This window comes from Pipistrellus kuhlii, unplaced genomic scaffold, assembly GCF_014108245.1.
Source record: "Pipistrellus kuhlii isolate mPipKuh1 unplaced genomic scaffold, mPipKuh1.p scaffold_m20_p_57, whole genome shotgun sequence".
Lineage (NCBI taxonomy): Eukaryota > Metazoa > Chordata > Mammalia > Chiroptera > Vespertilionidae > Pipistrellus > Pipistrellus kuhlii.
The window spans coordinates 1,859,126-1,880,374 of NW_023425559.1; the positions used below are offsets into that span (position 1 = coordinate 1,859,126).

Sequence of the window (21,249 nt, forward strand, 5' to 3'; positions counted from 1 at the left end):
TGCAGCCCTTCGGGGGCGGGCAGAGCGGAGCCCGGGGCGCTGGCCAATCGGATGCGGCGGTCCCCACGGAAAGGGCGGAAGGGAAGAGGTCCAGTTCCGGACGCGGCGGCAGCCGCCGCCATCTGTCACCACAACTTCGGCTCCGGCTCCGGCCCCGGCTCCGGCTCCCCCGTCGCCCCCGCCCCGCCTCCGGTCTCCGCGGAGGCTTCTCCCCGGCCCCGCCATCGCTCCCGTGCTCGCGGCTGGCTTCGTCCCCGTATGGATCTGGTCGGAGTGTCATCGCCGGAACCCGGGCCGGCAGCGGCCTGGGGACCCAACAAGGTGAGCGGCGCTCGGGCAGTGGCACCTGCCTCGGTCCCCTGGCCGGTCCTGGGAAGGCCCGGAGGGCTGCGGAGCGGGGGTGGGAGGGGCGGGACGGGCCCGGCTGCCAGACTCGAGATCTTCCTCCGGGTGCACTTGCGCCCCAAAACGCCGGGCACATTTGTGGGCGGGACCCGCTCAGACGCCGTGACGTTGGCGGACAGCCCGCTAGGACTTGTTTTTCACGGCCCGTGAGTCAGCCCAATCCACCCCGAACCCGACGCAAAGGTAACAGCCCCGCGCGGGCCCCCAGCTGTTTCTTGCACGTAAGAAGGAAGGTGTCCAGGGCTCCCTCCGCCCAGGCCACGCTGAAGTGCACAGACCGGTGACGACTCCGATCGTCCTGGCGGTAACGTTTATTTCAGCTTTTCCCACAGTGGCTTAGTCCACATTCGGCTCCTGGGTTTCAAGCTGCTGCTTTTCATAATGCTTTCACAGAAAAGACACTTTTGTCACTTTATTGAGGGCTTGCTTGAAAATAAGATGCTTCAGTTGGGATTTTGTGTTCCTCAAATTAAAGTTAGGAGGGAATCCAACTTTTTTAGCTTCATAGTTCTTTATATGCCAACACAGAACATTTTTTTTCGTGTAAAAGGGTCACTTGTTAATCTTACTGGATGTTCAGGCCATGTCTTAACAGAAAAAGAGGGAATAACTAGCTACTAAAAAGGAAAATTAGTTTAAAAGCATAGGTTAGTGTTGTACAGAGCCAGCGACTCTGTCTGGAGAAGTAAAGTTGCCTAGAGTGTGTCTAGCTGTCTGGGGAGAAGCGATCGTCCTGTGGGTTAGGGTCTCTCCGTTTGCTTGAAGTTGTGTGCCCACTTCATGTTTGCTCTTTTTTATTGTTCTTGATTCTTCCCCCTATCTGTCTGCAGTAGAGCTTTAAACAAAAAAAAAGTGGGAGGTCAGCTAGGGATCATCTTTTTAAAATATATATTCATACATATATATATATATATATATATGTGTGTGTGTGTGTGTGTGTGTGTGTGTGTATTTATTTATTTATATTTATATGTATATATTTATCGATTTCAGAGAGGAAGGGAGATAGAAACATCAATGGTGAGAGAGAATCATTGACTGGCTACCTTCTGTACTCCCCCTACTGAGGATCGGGCTGTCAACCTGGGCACATGTCCTTGACCACAATTGAACCCAGGACCCTTCAGTCCACAGGCCAAAGCTCTATCCACTGAGCCACACCAGTGAGAGTATGGGGATCATCTTCAGGAGATGGGCAGGAGAGGTGGGAGAGTGTGGCAGCAGTGACAACCCCACTGCTGAGCAGAGCCAAGTGGTGGCCATTTCCAAGGGGGTCTGGGGCTCTTCAGCAAACAGCAAAGAATGAGTCAGGGACTGGTTTTGGGCCTGGTGCGATTGAAAGTAGAATAACTAACTGGAAAGGACTGTGTGGGTTTCCTGTCTTGATGTATTATAATGGGGAGTTTATATGGATAAGGGAATAGTGGGAAATGATGTTGGACAACAAAGATAGAGACGATTAGGAGGATGTCTTAGATTTATTATTATTCTAACACTTAATAAAGTTTCTCTAAATAAGATTGTCTGATTTACTGGAGAGTTGCAAGATGATAAGAGGATTCCCCTACATACAGTAGGAGAAGCCCCATTAATTTTTCTAAGCCTTCCATGGGATGGTAAACCCCTTGTGCCTGTGTGCTGGACTGTCAGCTTAGACATTTTTCTGAAGGACTTTTGACTTCTGATTTGAAGAGTATGGATTTGATTAAAGTATGGGGTTGGCAACCTTTTGGAACTCTACTTATTTGCCCTTACCCGAGGAAGGCAGCCCAGCTGAGCTGGTCAGCAGAGGTCCGGGGAGGACGCCTCTGGAGTCCGGGCTCTGAGAGCAGGAGCAGTGGGAGTGGCAGGTGTCTCGTGCCCGCTGAGCTCTCCCTTTCCGATTCTGTCTATGTTAGTAGTTAAATTTCTGCCCCAAAATTACACAGACTGCCTATCATTTATGCCTCTTCTAAGGAACTGTCAGCTAATTTCACGTTTCTGGAATTAACTGATCTTGACAAAAGACTAGAAACATCAGAAGTGGCCCACCTTCGAGATGGAAAAGGACTTAGAATAGTAGGGGTGTAGGAAAGCGCCAGGCCTCTACAGCCCAGGGACGACCTGACAGTTGGATGGAGTATCTCCAGGGTTTCCTGTGTGCTGGAGCGCCCCTTACAGCTGGAACTCAGTGCTGGGCTCTGGAAATGGAAACACCGGCCTTTCAAGGCTCCTGCTATGTTGTGGTTGATGCAGTAGCGCCAGTGCAGTGGTTGGTGCTGCTCACACAGTACACAGTGGAATGGGAACCAGAGGATGGAAACTGAGACAGCTGGAGAGGGTCGTTTAATTGGGGAAACGGGAGGAAAAGAGCATGTGCAGGTGTGGAAGGGCGTATGATTAAGTGTTACTTGAGCATAGGGTAATGAGAGTAGAAAGTTAAATTAGGTCAAGTTTTGAAGGACATTGATTGCTGAGGAATTTGTTTGCTTCTCATGTCCCAAGACAAGATGATTAGGGAAGCAGCGTAGCAAAATACTGTGAGTGCAGTCTAAGTCCTAATCGCAGCACTTCCATCTACAAAAACACCTTTCTGTGTCTGTTTCTAAATCTATAAAATAGGGATGCTATTGAAACTGCTCAATCGTGACTTTCTAGATGATATATATATTTAGTCAAGTGACTAAAATACAGTGAATTATTGTCTTACTTTACTAATAGTCATTGCAAATGTGATTGGCAATTCTGAGTTAGAGAATACAGTCATTTACCTCTTGGAACCTGGACTTTGAAACTGATCACACCAAACATTCCTAGGCAGCATTAAGTCTTCCACTGGAGGGCTTAAGAGGAAGTCAGCAGTCATGTGGCCAAAGATGAGCTATATTCTCCCCATTAGTGCCTTCGAGATTCCAGGCCTCAGAGCCCTCCAGGAGCGCACGCCAGCCCTGAGGAAGCCGCCTGTTTTCTCCGGCCCATTCCTTCTGCCGGGGGCTAGTGCAGGTGGGCAGAGAGCTGGGCGCCTCTCCTCTCAGGAGGAGACCAGGTAAAACTGGATTCTGATTCACGTAAGTGCTCCACCCTGACAGCCTGAACCAAGTAGGTTTCTGAACCTCAGTGCTGTGGAACCTGAACCAGCGTCAGTGGCCCAGTTGTCCTCAGAGTCCCGCCAAGCCCTTAGGCCAGCTAGAGATCTTTACTGGCTAAATTTGATTAACAGTTTGTCTGGCTAAAACATCACATGCTGCTTCTAAATTAGACACTCAGTACTACTAGGTAAGGAATGAGTTTGGACTTGGCTCTGAAGGCGGTGGCAGGAAACATTGAAACAATGAAAGAGGTTTAAGTAAGGAACCAAGCCATCAAATCTGCATTTTAGAGGGGAAACCACTGTTGTGTTTGCGGCCTGGCAACAAGTAGGGCTGGAAGCAGAAAGACTGGTTGGAGCTGCTTACTGGAGCTTGGTGATTGAGCTTGGTGATGGCGCTGATATCTGGGGGAGAAACTTAGGAGGGGAGCTGGATGAGTTCAAGACAGATTTAGACATCAACTTCAATAATGGTGGTCTAATCCCTGGGCTTTCAAATGTAATCGTCAGCTGCTGCTAAGTAAAGTTTGCCCCTCAGAAATGAAGAATTGTGATGTTTACCTACGTTTTATATTTCAAGAGGGCTGAAATAGTGATGTCCTTGAGGAAGGCTGACTGGCTAGCCACCTGTCTTACAGAATAAGGCCTGGCTGTGTTGCAAGACTGTTTTGTGCAGTTGGTATAGACCATCCCAATAAGATTCCTCAGGGGACACCATTATCAGCAGAAGGCTGCTTGTGAGTCAGCAGGGATGTGGACCCAGAGGCGTTCCATGAACTCATGAGCTGGTGTGGTGATGCTGGGAGCCTTTTCCCTTCAACTGAGAAGGACCCTATCGATTTCAGCTGGATGACATTTTCACTTTGAGTTGATTCAACTAGTTTTATTTGCAAAAGATAACCTTATTTCCAAGTTTGGGAGGTATTTTAATTTCATTATTATGATTTGAATTTTTTTTATAGTGTCCATGGGCTACTCCTCAAAAGACAATATCCTGTTCTTTGGCTGATGTCATGAGTGAGCAGTTGGCTAAAGAGTTGCAATTAGAAGAAGAAGCTGCTGCTTTTCCTAAAGTTGCGTAAGTAAAATTCAGAAAGAATCAATTTGTCTTGAAGATTATAACAAGGTTTTAGGATTTGATTAGTGCTTGTCATCACAAAGGATTAAGAAATACATCTAAAAAGCACAGTAGAAAGAGCGCCATCCTGGGAGTCCACTGATGTTTGAGTTTTGGTCCTGACTCTGATGACTTTTCAGTATTATTTTGGGAAAAATCCCTCCTTTTCTCTGATTTGGTTATTGCAACAGTTGAACCAGATGGTTTGCAAATGATCAAATAACATTTTAATCCAGTGCCTGTAGTTTATTTTTTTATAGATGCTATCTCTCCTTTGACCAAAACAAATGAATTCCGAGTCTTGGTGTGGATTTTATATAGACCCTTAGCTTTCTCTATCCTAGTTGGTGCTCTCACAGGTTCCTGCCACTAATCAGAGGGTGCCTGGGCAGGAGAGGTGCTTTGGTCAAGTTTTTCCTATTGTTTCTTTAGTCCAGTTTTTAACAGTGAAAAAGCACAACCTACTCTCATATTGGTAGCGTGTGTTTACAAAAGCTCAGTATGTTAGTTCATTTGCCTTATTTTGAATAGTGTTGCTGAAGGACCATTTCTTACTGGAGAAAACACTGATACTTCTAGCGACCTAATGCTGGCTCAGATGCTACAAATGGAATTTGACAGAGAATATGATGCACAGCTTAGGCGTGAAGAAAAAAAATTCAATGGCGATAGCAAAGGTACTATGACCTCATTGTGACAACTGCATTGGATGGTAGAAAAATGCTTGGAAAGTGCTCTTACGTTTTCAACTATTTTTTCCTTTTAAGTTTCCATTTCCTTTGAAAATTATCGAAAAGTGCATCCCTATGAAGACAGTGATAGTTCTGAAGATGAGGTTGATTGGCAGGATACTCGAGATGATCCCTATAGACCAGGTATCAGTGCTTTTATTTGATGGGACCATAGGAACGCTAAATTTTCCAATGAATCCTTATACTTTATCTTTGAAAAGCACTTGGTAATTTACTATTAGATTCAGATATCTTTTCAGACGATATTGAATTCAGCAATTTAGTTTTTGCTATTTTTATATACTTGTCTTTAGCAAAACCAGTTCCTACTCCCAAAAAGGGTTTTATTGGAAAAGGAAAAGACATCACCACCAAACATGATGAAGTAGTATGTGGGAGAAAGAATACAGCCAGAATGGAACATGTAAGTTATAGAAAGTATTGTCTCTGAAAATTTTACTAAAATAAGTTAAAAACATGGGATTCTAAATACAATATCTTAACTTTCTAAAAATACTCTTCATTCTTTCTAAAGATGTTTTAAATTATAATATGGTAATATCATGAAAACCCTCAGCCACTGATGAGAATATAAAATTCTATAATATTAAGAAAAATAGTTTGATTTATATTAAGTCTAAAATTAAGAAGTTGTCTTCCTTAATTATTTATTTTCAGCACATTATTTTTCATAAAATAGCACCCCTACCTAAGAACCGATAACAGTGGTGATTGGGGAATAACAAGAAGAGAGAAAAATACTGTCTACTATCCCCTTCAGTAGTTTTTACAAGTTTTATCTTATGCCTGAACTACCCCCTGAAAAGTCAGAAATAAAATGTAAATTTTTTTTAAAGGGGAAAAATAGCATTTTTCCTCTTTCATAAAAATTTGATGAATATAAAACATTTAGACTTGAGGGCACAAATACTTGTTACATAAACATACTATTAAATTCCAGAAACAGTTCAGATCTGACTCTAGAACAACCCTGTCCAGTAAAACTATTGACAGTAGAAATGCTTTATATCTATGCTAATATTAAGCCTATGAGAGGATTGAGATTTGGGTATTGTAATTGAGGAACTGACTTTATTTTATCTTAACTTTACATACCCACATGTAGCTAGTGGCTGCTATATGGAACACTGCAGCTCTTAAACATAATTGCTATGAAGTGGACATAGCTTGTACTAACCACTCCTCAGAAATAACTAATTATGAAATAATATTTCTTTGGTTAGATTTGGTATAGTATTTAAAATATACTGTGTCCTGAGGCGGGGTGGAATAAATAAAATATACTGTGTCCTTTGCAAGGTACAAAGAAACACTGCAGTAAAACAGCCTACTCCTTTTCTGTTGGTTTTATTAGTGAGTCCTTGTATTTTCTCTCTAATACCAATACATCCTGCTTTCACAGCCCAACTGTTTATTGAGTAGGTGACATGTTTAAAGTATTCAATGTTAATTCTTTTTGGCAGTTTGCACCTGGGTTTCAGGTAGGAGATGGAATTGGAATGGATTTAAAACTATCAAACCATGTTTTCAATGCTTTAAAACAACATGCCTACTCAGAAGAACGTCGAAGTGCCCGCCTCCACGAGAAAAAAGAACACTCTACTGCAGTAAGTAATCTTTTTTTTTTTTTTAAATCAATCTTTATTGTTTATATTATTACACAGGTTCCTCGTTTCTTCCCCCCTCCACCAGGTTCCCACCCCACCCTCTGCCCCCTCATCCTCATCCATTGGTGCACAGTTTATGTTCAGTCTCTTCCTCCCTCCCTTTCCCCGATAGTAAATCCCTTTTCAGATAGCAAATCTGTTACTTAGCATTTTCTCATATCAATAATACCTCCACATGCCCAATGATACACTTCACACAAAAGACATTTCCTAATAGGACAACCAGCCTCATCCAGGCCCCACCCAAGGCACTCAAAGATCAACACCCCAGGACTATACTAACTCAACACATCCAGATATAAGCCTTCATCACTTGATTCAGCAGACCCTCAAGTTCCCGCAAAAGTTTCCAGCCATGTCTGAGAGGCAGCCGTGGGGCAGGGGCAGGTGAGGAGCGAGCTGTTTTGGGCCAGGCTGCTCCGGGCCTGGCCTCTGTTGCTCTGGTTTGTTCCACAACCAGCTGCTCCGTGTCTGGTCACTGCCGCTCCTGACCCAGTTGCTCTGGACTTGGCTGTTGCTGCTACAGGCCTGGCCACACCCGACTCGGCTGCTCTGGGCCCAATTGCTCCGGGCCCGGCCGCTCTGGGCCTGGTGCAGTAAGTAATCTTAAACTTTCTTCTGTTTGCTATTCCCCCCTCCACAAGATTGGTTTTTCAAATCAAAGATGTAAATAAACCCATTAGCTTTGCTTATTGGACTTTTCAGATTTAATATAATGGTTATTAGTCACTTATTTAAAACTAACATTTTAGTGGTCATAATTGGAACTGTATAGTTACATTGCATATTAATGTTCAAAGATTTTAAAGAAATTATAACATTTGTAATAATTTGTAAGTCTAATGTTTTACATTGACGAAGACAGTGTCTAATCTTGAGAATAAAGTAATTTTTAAACCTTTAGAAAAACAAATTAATGGTAAGTACACTGAGGGAATTGTTTAAACTTTGGAGATAAAATATGATTTTAACTAAGCTAATGTCTGACTTCTGATGTTCTTTCAGATATTCATTTTCAAAGACATTAAAATTAAAAGGATGAATTGTACCTTGATTGCTAGTCTTTTATATATATATATATATATATATATATATATATATATATATATTATATGTTTTATTGATTTTTTTCAGAGAGGAAGGGAGAGAGAGAGTTAGAAACATCGATGAGAGTCATCGATCAGCTGCCTCTTGCACACCCCCTACTGGGGATATGCCTGCAACCAAGGTACATGCCCTTGACCGGAATCAAACCCAGGACCCTTCAGTCCCCAAGCCGACGCTCTATCCATTGAGCCAAACTCGTTTTGGCTGATTGCTAATCTTAAGAGCCTGTTATAAGTTTTAACAAAAGGTATATATATTAAATGTTTGTTATTAGCAATAGCTCAGGTAATGTTGCTATGTGGTGATCATTTTCATCCTTTGTGCTGTATCTCTTGTAGGAAAAAGCAGTTGATCCTAAGACACGCTTACTTATGTATAAAATGGTCAACTCGGGAATGTTGGAGACCATCACTGGCTGCATCAGCACCGGGAAGGAATCTGTTGTCTTTCATGCTTATGGAGGGAGGTGAGTGAGCAAAATACAGCACCATCATGGCAACAAATCCCCCCCTCCCCCCCAGTGAGGGGATTTACACAGAATCAGCTCCTGTGGCATGGAAAGCAGATTAATTTAATAAGTGTTATTGTGTGTGTGTGGGGGGGGGGGGGGAATAAGTGTTATTGTAGAATATCTAGACCATATGAAAATGTAGAAAGGAAAACAATCTTCATCCCAGCATCTAGAGGTAACCATTAATTTGTGTAAACTCCTTTAATCTTTTTCATGGATATACTTCTTACTTTATTGTATCATAAAGGCAGCTGTCAGTAGCAGAATAAAATGTGTACCTGGGTTTGTCTCAAAACCCTACTTTTCCATTGTGGGCCCTTTGGGTACCAGATCAGAGGGGACGTGCTTTGTCAGTCACTGATGCCTCCCCTGTATTGAGGATGCTTACTTTAAGAAGTACCAGCTTAAAGTAATGCTTACATTGATAAGAAACGTCTTTTAGAGATCTTATGCTGTTTGGATCTTCCCCACTTCCCTCTGTTACAAGGGCTTAGATGAGTCAAGAACTGCATGAGAATGAGGTTTTTGAAAGTGGAGCTTGTTACAGAACATGCAGGAATAAGAAATCATCTGATTAATTTCCATGGAAGTCACAGCAAGGCTTCCCAGCTCAGCTCCTCCTTTATATTAACGTTGTTTACAAACACAATGTCAGCCGGAACTGGTTTGGCTCAGTGGATAGAGCATCGGTCTTCGGACTGAAAGGTCCCGGGTTCGATTCCGGTCAAGGGCACGTACCTTGGTTGCGGGCACATCCCCAGTGGGGGGTGTGCAAGAGGCAGCTGGTTGATGTTTCTCTCTCATCGACGTTTCTAACTCTATCCCTCTCAATTCCTCTCTGTAAAATCAATAAAATATATTTTAAAAAAAACCAAAAAACACAATGTCAAAACTGATGACAGAAATTGTTCTTGTTTTAGGTTTAGAAAGTTAGTTACTGTGACCTTAGGGAATTCAAACTATTGTTGGTTAAGTCCTTACCTTAGGTTTTCTTTTCTATTTTAAATTTTATTTATTGATTTTAGAGGGGGGGGGGAGGGGAGAAGAGAGACATGGATTTGTTGTTGCACTTCTTGATGCATTTATTGGTTGATTCTTATAAGTGCCCTGCCTGAGGATCAAACACCCAAACTTGGCGAACCACCTGAGCTACCCTACCAGAGCAGGTTTTCTTAACTATTTAATCTTCCTTTCCGGATGAAATATACACATATAATTGTAAATTGAATTATACTGTTAAGTTCCAAAAGGAAGGATAAAAATGAATGTTTTTCAAGTTATATGATCTGGAGCAGGTTACTAAACCTCAGTTGTAAGTTGACCCTTGCTTCATAGGGTTTTTGTGGGGATAAGAGAGGGTCATACCTGACAATACCTGGAATATGTTAATCTTAATAAACATTTATTTCTTCCTTATTTTAAGCTTTGTTGCCCTCTTTCCAAATTAAATTTGAGGGTATCCTAAGACCAGGCAAATAATAACCTAATGGCACAAATTATTTAAAATGAAAGATTACCTGTGGTGGAATGAAAACTTTACAGAAAAAATTAAAGCAAAAAGCGTCCTTCATCTTACCAACTCTCGCCACCCTTCCCCACCCAATCTCTTCTCTAAAACCACTATTAACAATTTTTACTCAAATCTTCCAGAAATTTTTATGATCTGTTTCTTATTTGGTTAATATAAAAAAGATTATACTCTTCTTTCAGGATCTTAGGTTTTCAGCATTATACCTTAGATCCTTCTATATTACTGGCTTACATCACCCGTTTCTGTGTAGTGCATAACATTGTGTAGACATATAGGAATATCCTTGTATTATATATCTACTATGGTGTGCTTTTGCCAATATATCCTTAGGCTAAATTCCTTACACTCAAATTGCTGGGGCACAGACTATGCACTCATTTGGAAAACCTACTTCATTATATAATGGACTTTTGGCTTGGACACTCTGTTGCCCAAATTAGTACATTTTATCGAGGTTTTGTTGTGCTTACAGTTAGTAAAACTAGAGTATTTGGTTCTCTCCAAGTGAGAGTTGAATGCTTTTAAAAGGTTAGTTTTCTCTGCTACATAACAAATCACCACAGGTTTAGCAGCTTAAAGACAACCCATGTATGAGCTCCTAGTCTGAGTCGGTCAGAAGCTCAGGAGACCTGGCCTGGCTGGGCTGGCTCCCTCTGCAGGTGGGCCCTGTTCCCTTGGCACAGGCAGCTCCTTGCAGCTGCAGGACAGGGTCTCTGCCTGTTGGCTATCAGGCGAGGCTGCCCTCAGCTCTACAGGCCCTGCAGCTCCTGGCCATGTAGCCCTTCCACATGGTAAGTAGGTAACATCTTCTTGGTCAGCCAAGACTGAGTGCAGTGTAATCCTCTGCCGTATAATGTAAGCTGTGGAGGGTGTGGCTGTGCCCCCCCACACTCCAGGGAGGGGATTATTCCAAGTGCAGTCCTTGGTGGAACTGGGAAATTGGGAGCCACCCTAGGATTCCGTCCACCACAAAGCTGTCCTGGTTTCTCCTACTCGCAGGTTGGCCTTGTAATCAGCAATTAATTGAATAGTAACTTGTGCTAGATTTTTTAGAGAATAAGTGTGACATGTGTTCTACTCTCAAATAACTTATGGTATACCCAAGAGGAGGACATTACAGCAAGAACTGTTATGGTCAAAAAAGAGAACTAGGTAATAGAATACCCAGGATGTGAGTGAGACTGGTAGTATGGGATACGGAGAGACAGCACATAGCCTGTGCCCCAGTCATGGTCAGAGAAGGTAGACCCACCCCCGCGCCACACAATCTTTATTTTGAAATTGGTTTACTGGTGTGCCGGCAACTTATACTGACTTAACTTTTTTTTCTTTCCACTTAGCATGGAAGATGAAAAAGAATATAGTAAATTTATACCTACAGAATGTGCCATCAAGGTATTTAAAACAACCCTTAATGAATTTAAGAACCGTGACAAATATATTAAAGACGATTTCAGGTTTAAAGATCGCTTCAGTAAACTAAATCCACGTAAGATCATCCGAATGTGGGCAGAAAAGGAAATGCACAACCTCACCAGGTAAAGACCGTGTGCTAGAAGCTGGAAGTCAGCTGGAGTAGTTGCCTTGTTGTTAGTTGCCAAGTTCTTCAACGCAGCAGCACTTCTGAGTGTAGAATCATGTCCCGAGAGGCATTGCTGGCCTCCAGTCTCCTGTACGGCTGAGCTCTCACCGCTGCCTTTCCTAAAAGGGGGCTGTTGCCCTGTAGTCTTTAGTGTTGAGTTCAAAGTCCTTTTGTGATGCGGAGCCTTCCTGTCTCTGAGCCCTGAGCCCCGTCCTTCCTGTTCAGCTTCCAGCTGTGTTGGATTACATACATTCCCCCAGCAGCGGACTGTCCTCTGAACGCCTCCCTGCACTTCACAAGCTGCTTCCATTCTGGGACCAGCATGTCCCCCCCACCTGCCCATCGGGCTGATTCCCTTTGCCTGGTCTCCTAGCCTTCCTGGATGCTGTGGAGCCCACAGCTCCTGTCCCACCTCAGCCAGTGCTCTGGAACCATCTCCTCACAGTCTGCCTTCCGTGTGCGTTACCCCAGCTCAGTGCAGGCCCTTGTTATATGTTCAGGTAAAACATTCTCTCCTGATCTTGACATTCGTAATCATTTCTTTCTGTACAGAATGCAGAAAGCTGGAATTCCTTGCCCGGCAGTTGTGCTGCTCAAGAAACACATTTTAGTAATGTCTTTCATTGGCCATGATCAAGTTCCAGCCCCTAAACTGAAAGAAGTAAAGCTCAGTAGTGAAGAAATGACAGAAGCCTACTATCAAACTGTTCACGTATGTGTGCCTTCCAGAGCATCACATCAGCTTTTAAAAATGTTTCTTCTAACCCTAAAAACGTTTCCAAAAATAGTCGTTTTGTGGGGATATAATAAGACCAAGCTGAAGTTTGGGAAGGAATGTTCACATTGAAGTGTGTTTATATCACTGTGTGTGAGTTGAGTCAGTTTGGAAATTGACATATGAAGCAAGTGAAGGCTAGTTGTTAGCCTCAGTGACCTAGAGGCATGAAGCTGTTAAAACTTCATTAAGTAAGTTGGATCTAGTGCCTAATTGGTTTTCATGTCTTCGTAAATGATATTGCTCTAAGTGCAAAGAAATTAGTTTTCCTGTTGGGAAATTTGCAGGCAGTCGATTTGGACTCATAGGAAGTGCAGCTGAAAACTACAGATGGAGGGAGTGGTCTCCACTCAACAAGTGCTAGGGTTGCAAGGACGGGTCAGGAACTTTGGGACAGCAGCTGAATTCAGTCTGGGGTTCTTCTAGCATAAGAAAATGCTCCGAATATTGTGACTTTTTCTGTATTTTTTTAACTGAATAGTGAAGAAACATAAGCTTTTTAGTCTTGGCATGCGCTCTAGTGTCAATTCAGCAGTTGATGTGAATACAAAAGTAATTTTTTAAGATCCAGCTAGGGAAATAATCCAACTTTCTCTGTCTCCAAGTGGACAACATCCAAAGGAAAATGAAATTTCTTTTTTGGTGGTGGAGTGGCTGGGGAAGAGATGAAGTAATGATGTACTCTTCTATTTGAATTCTGTTTAAGGTTGGGAAACAAAGCATTAACACTGATTGCTACAGTAAGGCTAGGGCTCACCATCAATCTGAACATAATGCCACAGGATTCGTAAGGAAATTTCTCCCCCTGTATCTGGCAGGAAGTACTTTTTAGCCTGGGAATTGTGTACATCCCATATCGGTCTCAGTGAGCCCTTTGCCCATTTGGGAAGGGCAAGCCTCGGTCTCCGGAGTGGTGAGCACACCCGTGGCTGCTCTCTTACTCCTGTGGGGTCCAGGTGTGGCCTGTGGCCCCCTGGCCTCATTGTCGTCAGGTGGACAAGGAGGTGGAGTGTCACCCATCCCCTCTGTTGTCTCAGTGTCACACCTGCCTTAAAAGGAAAGCTCAGTCCTGGTCTTTAACCTTGTCTTGACCTTCCTGGTTATGGTGGGTGAGCAAAGACATTTTAGTTGTGGCGGTGAATTAGAACAATTTCTTTTCCTAAACATCTGCCTTGCCTCCTCACAGCTGATGCAGCAGTTATATAACGAATGCACGCTCGTGCATGCCGACCTCAGTGAATATAACATGCTGTGGCATGCTGGGAAGGTGAGGAGCATGCTCTGTTCATGTTCACATTAAATTACTTGGTGTAACTTAGTGAAGGTCAGTCACTGTATGCTCTGTATTTAAATAGGTTTGGTTGATCGATGTCAGTCAGTCTGTAGAACCAACCCATCCTCATGGCCTGGAGTTCTTGTTCCGTGACTGTAGGAATGTCTCACAGGTAGGCATGTAAACTAATACGGTTTTTGCCCTAGCTGCTTTGGCTCAGTGGATAGAGGGTCCCAAGTTCGATACCAGTCAAGGGCACATACCTGAGTTGCAGCCTCAATCCCCAGTAGAAGGCGTGTAAGAGGCAGCCAATCAATCTCATCATTGATGTTTATCTCCCTCTCCCTTCTTCTCTGAAATCAATAAAAATATATTTGTAAAAAAAGTAATACGGTTTTTGTAATGGGACAAGAGATTCGTATAGTATTCTCACTCCCAGTATAAGCAAGACATTCTTAGAAATTGAAGGAAAGGTTTCGTTCCTGGCTGCCTTCAAGATAAAGATACAAAGATCAACTTGTCAGATTTTATTTTCAGCAAGAATTTGATTGCATGCCTTACATTTGGGTCAATGAATGAAATGTGCATTAGAGTGAGTTTTTTTTTTGGCTCCAAATATTTGAGCAGTCCATAGACAGTGCAGCGTGCGTGCCACTGCAAGGAGCTGGTCTGCAGGATGCCCGAATCGTGTGTCTGTGAGGCAGAGGAGACATCAGGGAAGGGAAACCTTGGTGCTCACAAAGTTGGGTCACATTTATTTGCTGTTTCTACAGGAAATTAATTGTGAGCAACAGACCCAGATGCTAATGATCTTTCTGAATGATGGAATAATTTCATACTGGGAATAACTTAGGTCCCATTTTAATTCATGGGATTTAATGAATGTTTTGAATCTGCCAACGGTTTTATAAAGCAGCCATTTTTACAGCTTTAGAAGGTGCAAACTTAACCCAGCTATAGATTGTCACAAACTTCACTCAGCAGATGGTGGGTGTGACATAACTGAGAACAAGGAGAGCCCGAGCACAGCCAGCCTGAAGTGGGGGAGCTCACAGGTGCCTTAAGAGAATTGCTAATGACTGCCTTCCTTATATTCCTTTACTAGTTTTTCCAGAAGGGCGGAGTAAAGGAAGCACTTAATGAACGGGAGCTCTTCAATGCTGTGTCTGGTTTAAACATCTCAGCAGACAACGAGGCTGACTTCTTGGCTGAGGTAAGCTGAGCTGCTGTTCTCTCTGCTGGAAATGGAGACCGAATATAGCAGATACTGAAACCCAGAGTGAATTTCATCCTCCCCCCTCAAAACCAAAGTGAATTTGAGATTTGTCTTTTCTGGAGAGCTTTGGTCCTTTCCAGACTTAAACCCTAAGATAAACAGAGCAAAGACATTTTTTTTCAGGAGTTCACAGTTTGAGATGGAAAATAACACATTTCCCATATACTGTATTTCCCATATTTGATGAAGTTAAATGGTAAACACTCTGTGTAATACAAAAATTAGTAATACATGGTCCCTGCTTTTAACTGAATATAGAAAGCTAGCAGTGGCCATCCTTAGAAATACCCAGTCATTACAACATGGATCCATAGAACCATTAAAAACAACACAAATCTCCCTCAGAGAAGGTCTCTTAGAATGAACAAAAACTAAAAAGCAAAAAAGCAGCTACTCTCTCTCATCAATGTTTCTAACTCTCTATCTCTCTCCCTTCCTCTCTGTACAAAATCAATAAAATATATTAAAAAAAAAAAAAAAAAAAAAAGCCGGGACCGGTTTGGCTCAATGGATAGGGCGTCCGCTTGGGGACTGAAAGGTCCTGGGTTCGATTCCGGTCAAGGGCATGTACCTTGGTTGCGGGCATATCCCCAGTAGGGGGTGTGCAAGAGGCAACTGATCGATGACTCTCATCGATGTTTCTAACTATCTCTCTCCCTTCCTCTCTGTACAAAATCAATAAAATATATTTAAAAAAAAAAAAAAAAAGCAGCTAATAATTTCTAACGATACACCAAGACAGTGAATGATTATTATGGAGTCTAGGGTCAGAGAAGTACTAGAAAGATGGCAAGTCTAGCATCTAGCTCAGTATAGTTGCTGAGCAGGTGTTACTGTGGTTGCTGGAAAATCCTTTCCTGTCCCTGCACGCATTATGGAGCACACAGTAAGATCCAGCGTGGTTCCAGTTGCTGACTTGGTAACTAAATTTTGATCCTGGTAATATAATCAAGTAAAAACATATATGTATGTTATGCTCTCATGTGTGTATGTGACACATTGAAATTCTGATTGAAGGCCAACATTGTTAGGAGTGACCTTGTTTGGTTTTTTTTAAAATATATTTTTATTGATTTCAGAGAGGAAGGGAAAAGGGAAAGGTGGAAATATCAATGATGAGAATCATCGATCAGCTGCCTCCTGCACACCCGACACTGGGGATTGAGCTCCCAACCTGGACATGTGCCCCAACCAGGAATCGAATCCTGACCTCCTGGTTCATGGGTTCATGCTCAACCACTGAGCCACACTGGTCGGGCAGGAGTGACCTCATTTTAACGGAGAACACACTGGCTCAGTCTGAAGTGTGGTTTCAGGGAAGCAGGGTTATGACAAATGGATTAAATTTTAAATGATATTCATTTTGTAGATAGAAGCTTTGGAGAAAATGAATGAAGATCACGTTCAGAAGAATGGAAGGAAAGCTGCTTCATTTTTGAAAGATGACGAAGGTCCTCCAGTCCCACACGATGAATAGCCCCGATACCTGCTGCTCTCAGTGGTGACCCAGCGGCAACTGCCAGCTGCTAACGCCTAATGAAGTTACGGGCAACGTGAGACCCCAACACGAGGAGTGTACAATGGTGCTTCTGTGCTTTCCCCCGGTAGCCCTGCGCCAGACGTGTGCAATTTTTAGCTCGGCATTGAGAAAATAAAATGTCACTACCTCTCACGAACAGGATAATATAATTCTTCAACAGTTACAGGTTATTTAGTTGAAATCGACCGGATTTTACAGGATTCGTGGTGTAAAATGTTTTGATGAGAATTTTTAAAATGTGGTAATGTTTTCAGATATGGGAGGAAAGGCAGACGTTTACAAGGGAGGCCATTATTGCCACCTACTTGTTCTGACACATCCCTGCTTTGAGTCTCATCTTTCCTCGAATATTTTATTGGCCTGAAATTGGCCCTTCTCAATTACTTCTCCAGATTGTGACCATGATTCTAAAGGAAAATATCTTCTTTAATAGGTGTTTTAAATGGAAATCTGGTTTCAAAATGGCTGATGGAAATAGACATAAGCCAAATACTTTATTGGTACATCATGAATATGAACTGAGTTCTTTTCCATGTTCATAGCCAAGAAAAGGATTGTAGGTTTCTGAAAGACATATATATATATATGAACCACCCAAATTCTTAAAAATTAACTTCCAGCATTTCTACATTTGGGTGAAAGGGATAGAGCGTGGCGCGTGGTGCATCTGCTCTGCATTTATAAGGAAAATGTAAGCTACCTGGAAAGGTGGGATGCTAAGATTTAACCCGTTTGACACATTTTAATGAAGCCAGTGATACAAAGTTCAGTTTCCATCACTCAAACTCTGTTCTTGCACATTTTGAGAGAAAGATACCAAGTCAGATGATGAACACTGAGTCTGAAACAAGTTGGGCACCAAATTAACAACTGACTTGAACCATCTGACCTCACTTTTAATAATTTTTAGACTGGTCAAATGCCACTTCTTAAGTAAAGCAAGCAATGTACTGGCTTTGCTAGACTGAAGTTCATTAACTACAATGTAATCATTCCTCCTATTGCTGATTTCAGACTGGAACCACTAGAGACCCAATCTGTTCACCGAAAGTAAAGATCTAAGCATTACTTACACTTGAAAGTTTCTCCTTTAATATTATTTTAAAATGCCAAATATGTTTTCTTGAAAAAATACTTTTTATTTCTGTTATATACATTTTAAGAGAAATGTGATTTGGGGTCAATACTTATTACATTTCTTAAGTGTTTACTACTATAAAACAGATTTCAATGACTGATGATTATTGGTTTTACAAAAATTTCAAAGACCTATTTTTAAAAACCATTAACCACTTAATATATGTTTTGTTTTCTGACATACTCTGACTAAGAGCAGCAAACGGTTGCTGTACAGCATTCATGGAGTGTGCTGTGAACATGCTTTTTAAGAAATTAAAAATGAAGAAATCATTTTAGAATGGTTCTTTGTGTGGTTTCTTCCTGGTCCTTATATTAACTTAGGTCCTGGCGCCAGGTTATTCCTTTTGCATAAAAATAGAGCAGTACTATTTTAAGCAGTTACTCCCCTCAACTTCTCATATATAGATTTCACTTTTAAATTACTTCACATTACAGATAGGTTTTATCTTTCCTATATCTCAGACAGTAAATTTTCCATATAGAGGGAAAAAAAGTAGAAAAGTTTGCTAAATAAAGAATAAATACAAATGGAGGAAAAAACAAAATATGGAAATAATATTTTGCCTCACTTTAATGAAAGTGAATAATAAAGTAAGCTATCAAAACAAGGATGACTGTGTAGGAAATTTTTATCAAGAAAATTTATTGCCAGTTTCCTCTTTATAAAAAGTCATTTTTTTAATGCTTACAAAACGGAGACATGCATAGAAATGCCATGTCCTTTATATTCTGAAAACCAGTTCACAGTGTGGCATACATTCCTGCCATTCCCCCCTCAGCACATTGTTCTCTTTGCTTTGAATCTGAAGGAAAGCAGGGTGGTGTGAGGGAGGCAGCTGGTGTGTGGGAGACCCTCCTCCAAGGAGGATGAAGGAGACGGAGGCCCTGGCATCTGCTAGAGGCAGTCCATCTTTCTGCTGTTCATTTAGGCTCAGCCTCGGAAGAGATTGTCATCTGCACCTTTTAAAATTCTGAGCTGTTTGTTCTCCAGCACTTCAGAAATTGGATGGGAAAAGCTCATTTGATTGTATTTTCAAACTTAAAAACATATTTTTGAAGAGACAATCTTTAATGGCATTTTAAAGGGATTTCATAAAAATTAATGAATGGTTTAAGTTTTGTAAGTTTATTTTATACTTGAAGACATCAGTTTATTTGCAAGCCTCTCGTTTTTTAAATATATTTTGACTTTTTACAGAGAGGAAAGGAGAGGAATAGAGAGCTAGAAACATTGGTGAGAGAGAAAAACCGATCAGCTGCCTCCTGCACACCCCCTACTGGGGATGTGCCCACAACCAAGGTACATGCCCTTGACCGGAATCAAACCCAGGACCTTTCAGACTGCGGGCCGATGCTCCATCCACTGAGCCAAACCGGTTTCGGCAAGCCTCTTGTTTTTACTCTTGATTTCCGATTTGTTTCCCATTAAAAGGTTACATTTGGGAAAGCATTTTTGCTATCCTAGGCTTTCCAGTTTTCTCTCAAACATAGCTTTTTGAGGGGTTAAGTCAATACAGTAGAAAGATAAAGTAGCAGATGGGGGGAAGGTGGGATGTTCATTACAGAATAAGAGAGCTACTACTTAGAGCTCCATAAACTTTAACAAATCTAATGTGTTTTGGGACAGAAAGAACACAATTAGAATACTTGTCACTGTAAGAATTGTTGGTCCAACCAAAAGAGCCCCCCAGCCAGGGCAAGCCTCAGACATGCTAGTATTTAACGAGGGCCTTGGCCTGCTTGGCATGCTCTTCCCCCAGCTTATCCACAAGTCTCTGCTCAAATGTCATCTTCTCAGTGAGTCCACTCAGTACCTAGAGCAGCATATCAAACTACCTCAGAACTTTGTGGTTTAAACACCAAACATCTCACACATCTGCTGGGAGTCAGGAATCGGAATGACCCAACAGGGTAGTTTTGACTCAAGGTGTCAATCAAGGTGTCAATCGAGGCCCTGGCTGGTGTGTGCAGTTGGTTGAGCACTGTCCTGTGCACCAAAAGGTCGCCGGTGTGATTCCAGTCAGGGTACATGCCCAGGTTTTGGGTTTGACCTCCAGTAGTGGGTGCGCAGGAGGCAGCTGATCGACGCTTCTCTCCCATTGATGTTTCTCTCCCTGTCTTCTCTCTCTAAAACCAATAAAAACATGTTTAAAATAAGGCTGTCAGTTGAGACAATCATCTGAAGGAAGGACTGAGGGAGCAGAGGACCCCCCCTTCCCTGACAGTTCCCTCCTATGGCTGTTAGCGGAGACTGCAGTTCCCCAATGGCTGGTGGAAGCTTCAGTCCTTGGAGACAGCAGCCTTTCCAAAGCCCTACTTGAGTATCCTCAACACTTTCCCCAAAGCACTGATCCAAGAAAGAGCAAGGCAGGAGCCGCAGTGTCTTTTATAGCCTGTCGTCGGGAGACAAGCTCTGCCATTTGTGCAATACTCTCTTACGCCATCAGCCCGCTGGGCCCGGAGGGACTGCACAGTCAGGAGTGCCTGGAGGCGGCAGTCCCCAGGGCCTCTGAGGGGGCTACCACAGTACTGGAGCCTTGACAAGTATCCTATCCCTTGGTCTATTTTTTGTGTAGAACTTATTCCTACCTGACACGTTACTCATTTCTCTTCATTAAACATTACTTTGTGAAAGGATTTTTGCTAGCTTTATTCATTGCTATATTCCCATACACTTGAGTAAAAGCTCAAATATATTTTGAATGTCTGAATGCATAATCATGTGGTTCAAAGATTAAAATTGGGAAGACTAATCCAATTAGGAAATATTTTCCTAGCTGGGCTACAAGGGGACACTATCTCTAGCAACAGAGTTACGGATACCAGAGCTGGATGACCTTAGGTGCATTTGTTATAGAGGAGCACCAGATGGATTTGTTAGTATTTGTGGGCCTTTCTATGTCTTCTATTACTCTATCTTTCAAAAAGCCTTTTTCTGCCTAAACCGGTTTGGCTCAGCGGTAGAGCGTCAGTCTGCGGACTGAAGGGTCCCGGGTTCGATTCCAGTCAGGGACATGTGCGTTGGTTGCGGGCACGTCCCCGGTGGGGGGGGTGCGGGAGGCAGCTGGTCGATGTTTCTCTCTCATCGACATTTCTGGCTCTCTATCTCTCTCCCTTCCTCTCTGTAAAAAATCAATTTAAAAAAAAAAAAAAGCCTTTTTCTGCTTATGAATACACATGAATGTTCAAATAATGCCAAAGATGAAAAAAAGAAAACAAATCACTCACAGTACAACATAACCACCATCTACCTACATTATACCTAATGCTTTTTACATACAGGTACACATAAATGTGTAAGGACACATACATTCACACACAAAATACGCATGAAATGAAAAGAAGGCTGCAAAATCATGATACATAGTCAAGATTTCCAAGTAAATATGGTTAACTTAAAAAAAAAAAACAGTTTCTTTTATAAAAATTACTCATGCTTACTTTAAAACCAAACCAAATTTAGAAATTTCAAAGAAGAGTGTAAAAGTTATGTGAAAACTTGCCAA

The 21,249-nt window shown here is 42.2% G+C and overlaps 1 protein-coding gene across 6 annotated transcripts; it reads left to right on the forward strand.

The window, feature by feature from the left end:
- Window positions 1–106: 106 nt before the first annotated feature.
- RIOK3 (RIO kinase 3) lies at window positions 107–18,018 on the forward strand. Of its 6 annotated transcripts, XM_036416866.2 has the most exons (13): window positions 119–321; window positions 4,435–4,550; window positions 5,121–5,266; window positions 5,357–5,464; window positions 5,635–5,744; window positions 6,805–6,948; window positions 8,454–8,581; window positions 11,498–11,695; window positions 12,292–12,451; window positions 13,701–13,781; window positions 13,870–13,959; window positions 14,893–15,000; window positions 16,433–18,018. In XM_036416866.2, the coding sequence occupies exons 1-13, from the start codon at window positions 259–261 to the stop codon at window positions 16,538–16,540; spliced, it is 1,560 nt and encodes a 519-aa protein (XP_036272759.1). In that variant the 5' UTR covers window positions 119–258; the 3' UTR covers window positions 16,541–18,018. The 6 variants fall into 6 exon arrangements, with proteins under 6 accessions (XP_036272763.1, XP_036272761.1, XP_036272760.1 ...); XM_036416870.2 differs by lacking the exon at window positions 11,498–11,695 and having other exon boundaries at window positions 107–321; XM_036416868.2 differs by lacking the exon at window positions 14,893–15,000 and having other exon boundaries at window positions 112–321.
- Window positions 18,019–21,249: the final 3,231 nt, after the last annotated feature.

Excerpts from the sequence above, each read along its gene's own strand:
- RIOK3 (XM_036416866.2), top strand. The coding sequence starts at position 259 with ATGGATCTGGTCGGAGTGTCATCGCCGGAACCCGGGCCGGCAGCGGCC. Across the intron at positions 4,551-5,120 it reads GCTGCTTTTCCTAAAGTTGC|TGTTGCTGAAGGACCATTTC; the intron begins GTAAGTAAAATT and ends TATTTTGAATAG. Across the intron at positions 11,696-12,291 it reads GAAATGCACAACCTCACCAG|AATGCAGAAAGCTGGAATTC; the intron begins GTAAAGACCGTG and ends CTTTCTGTACAG.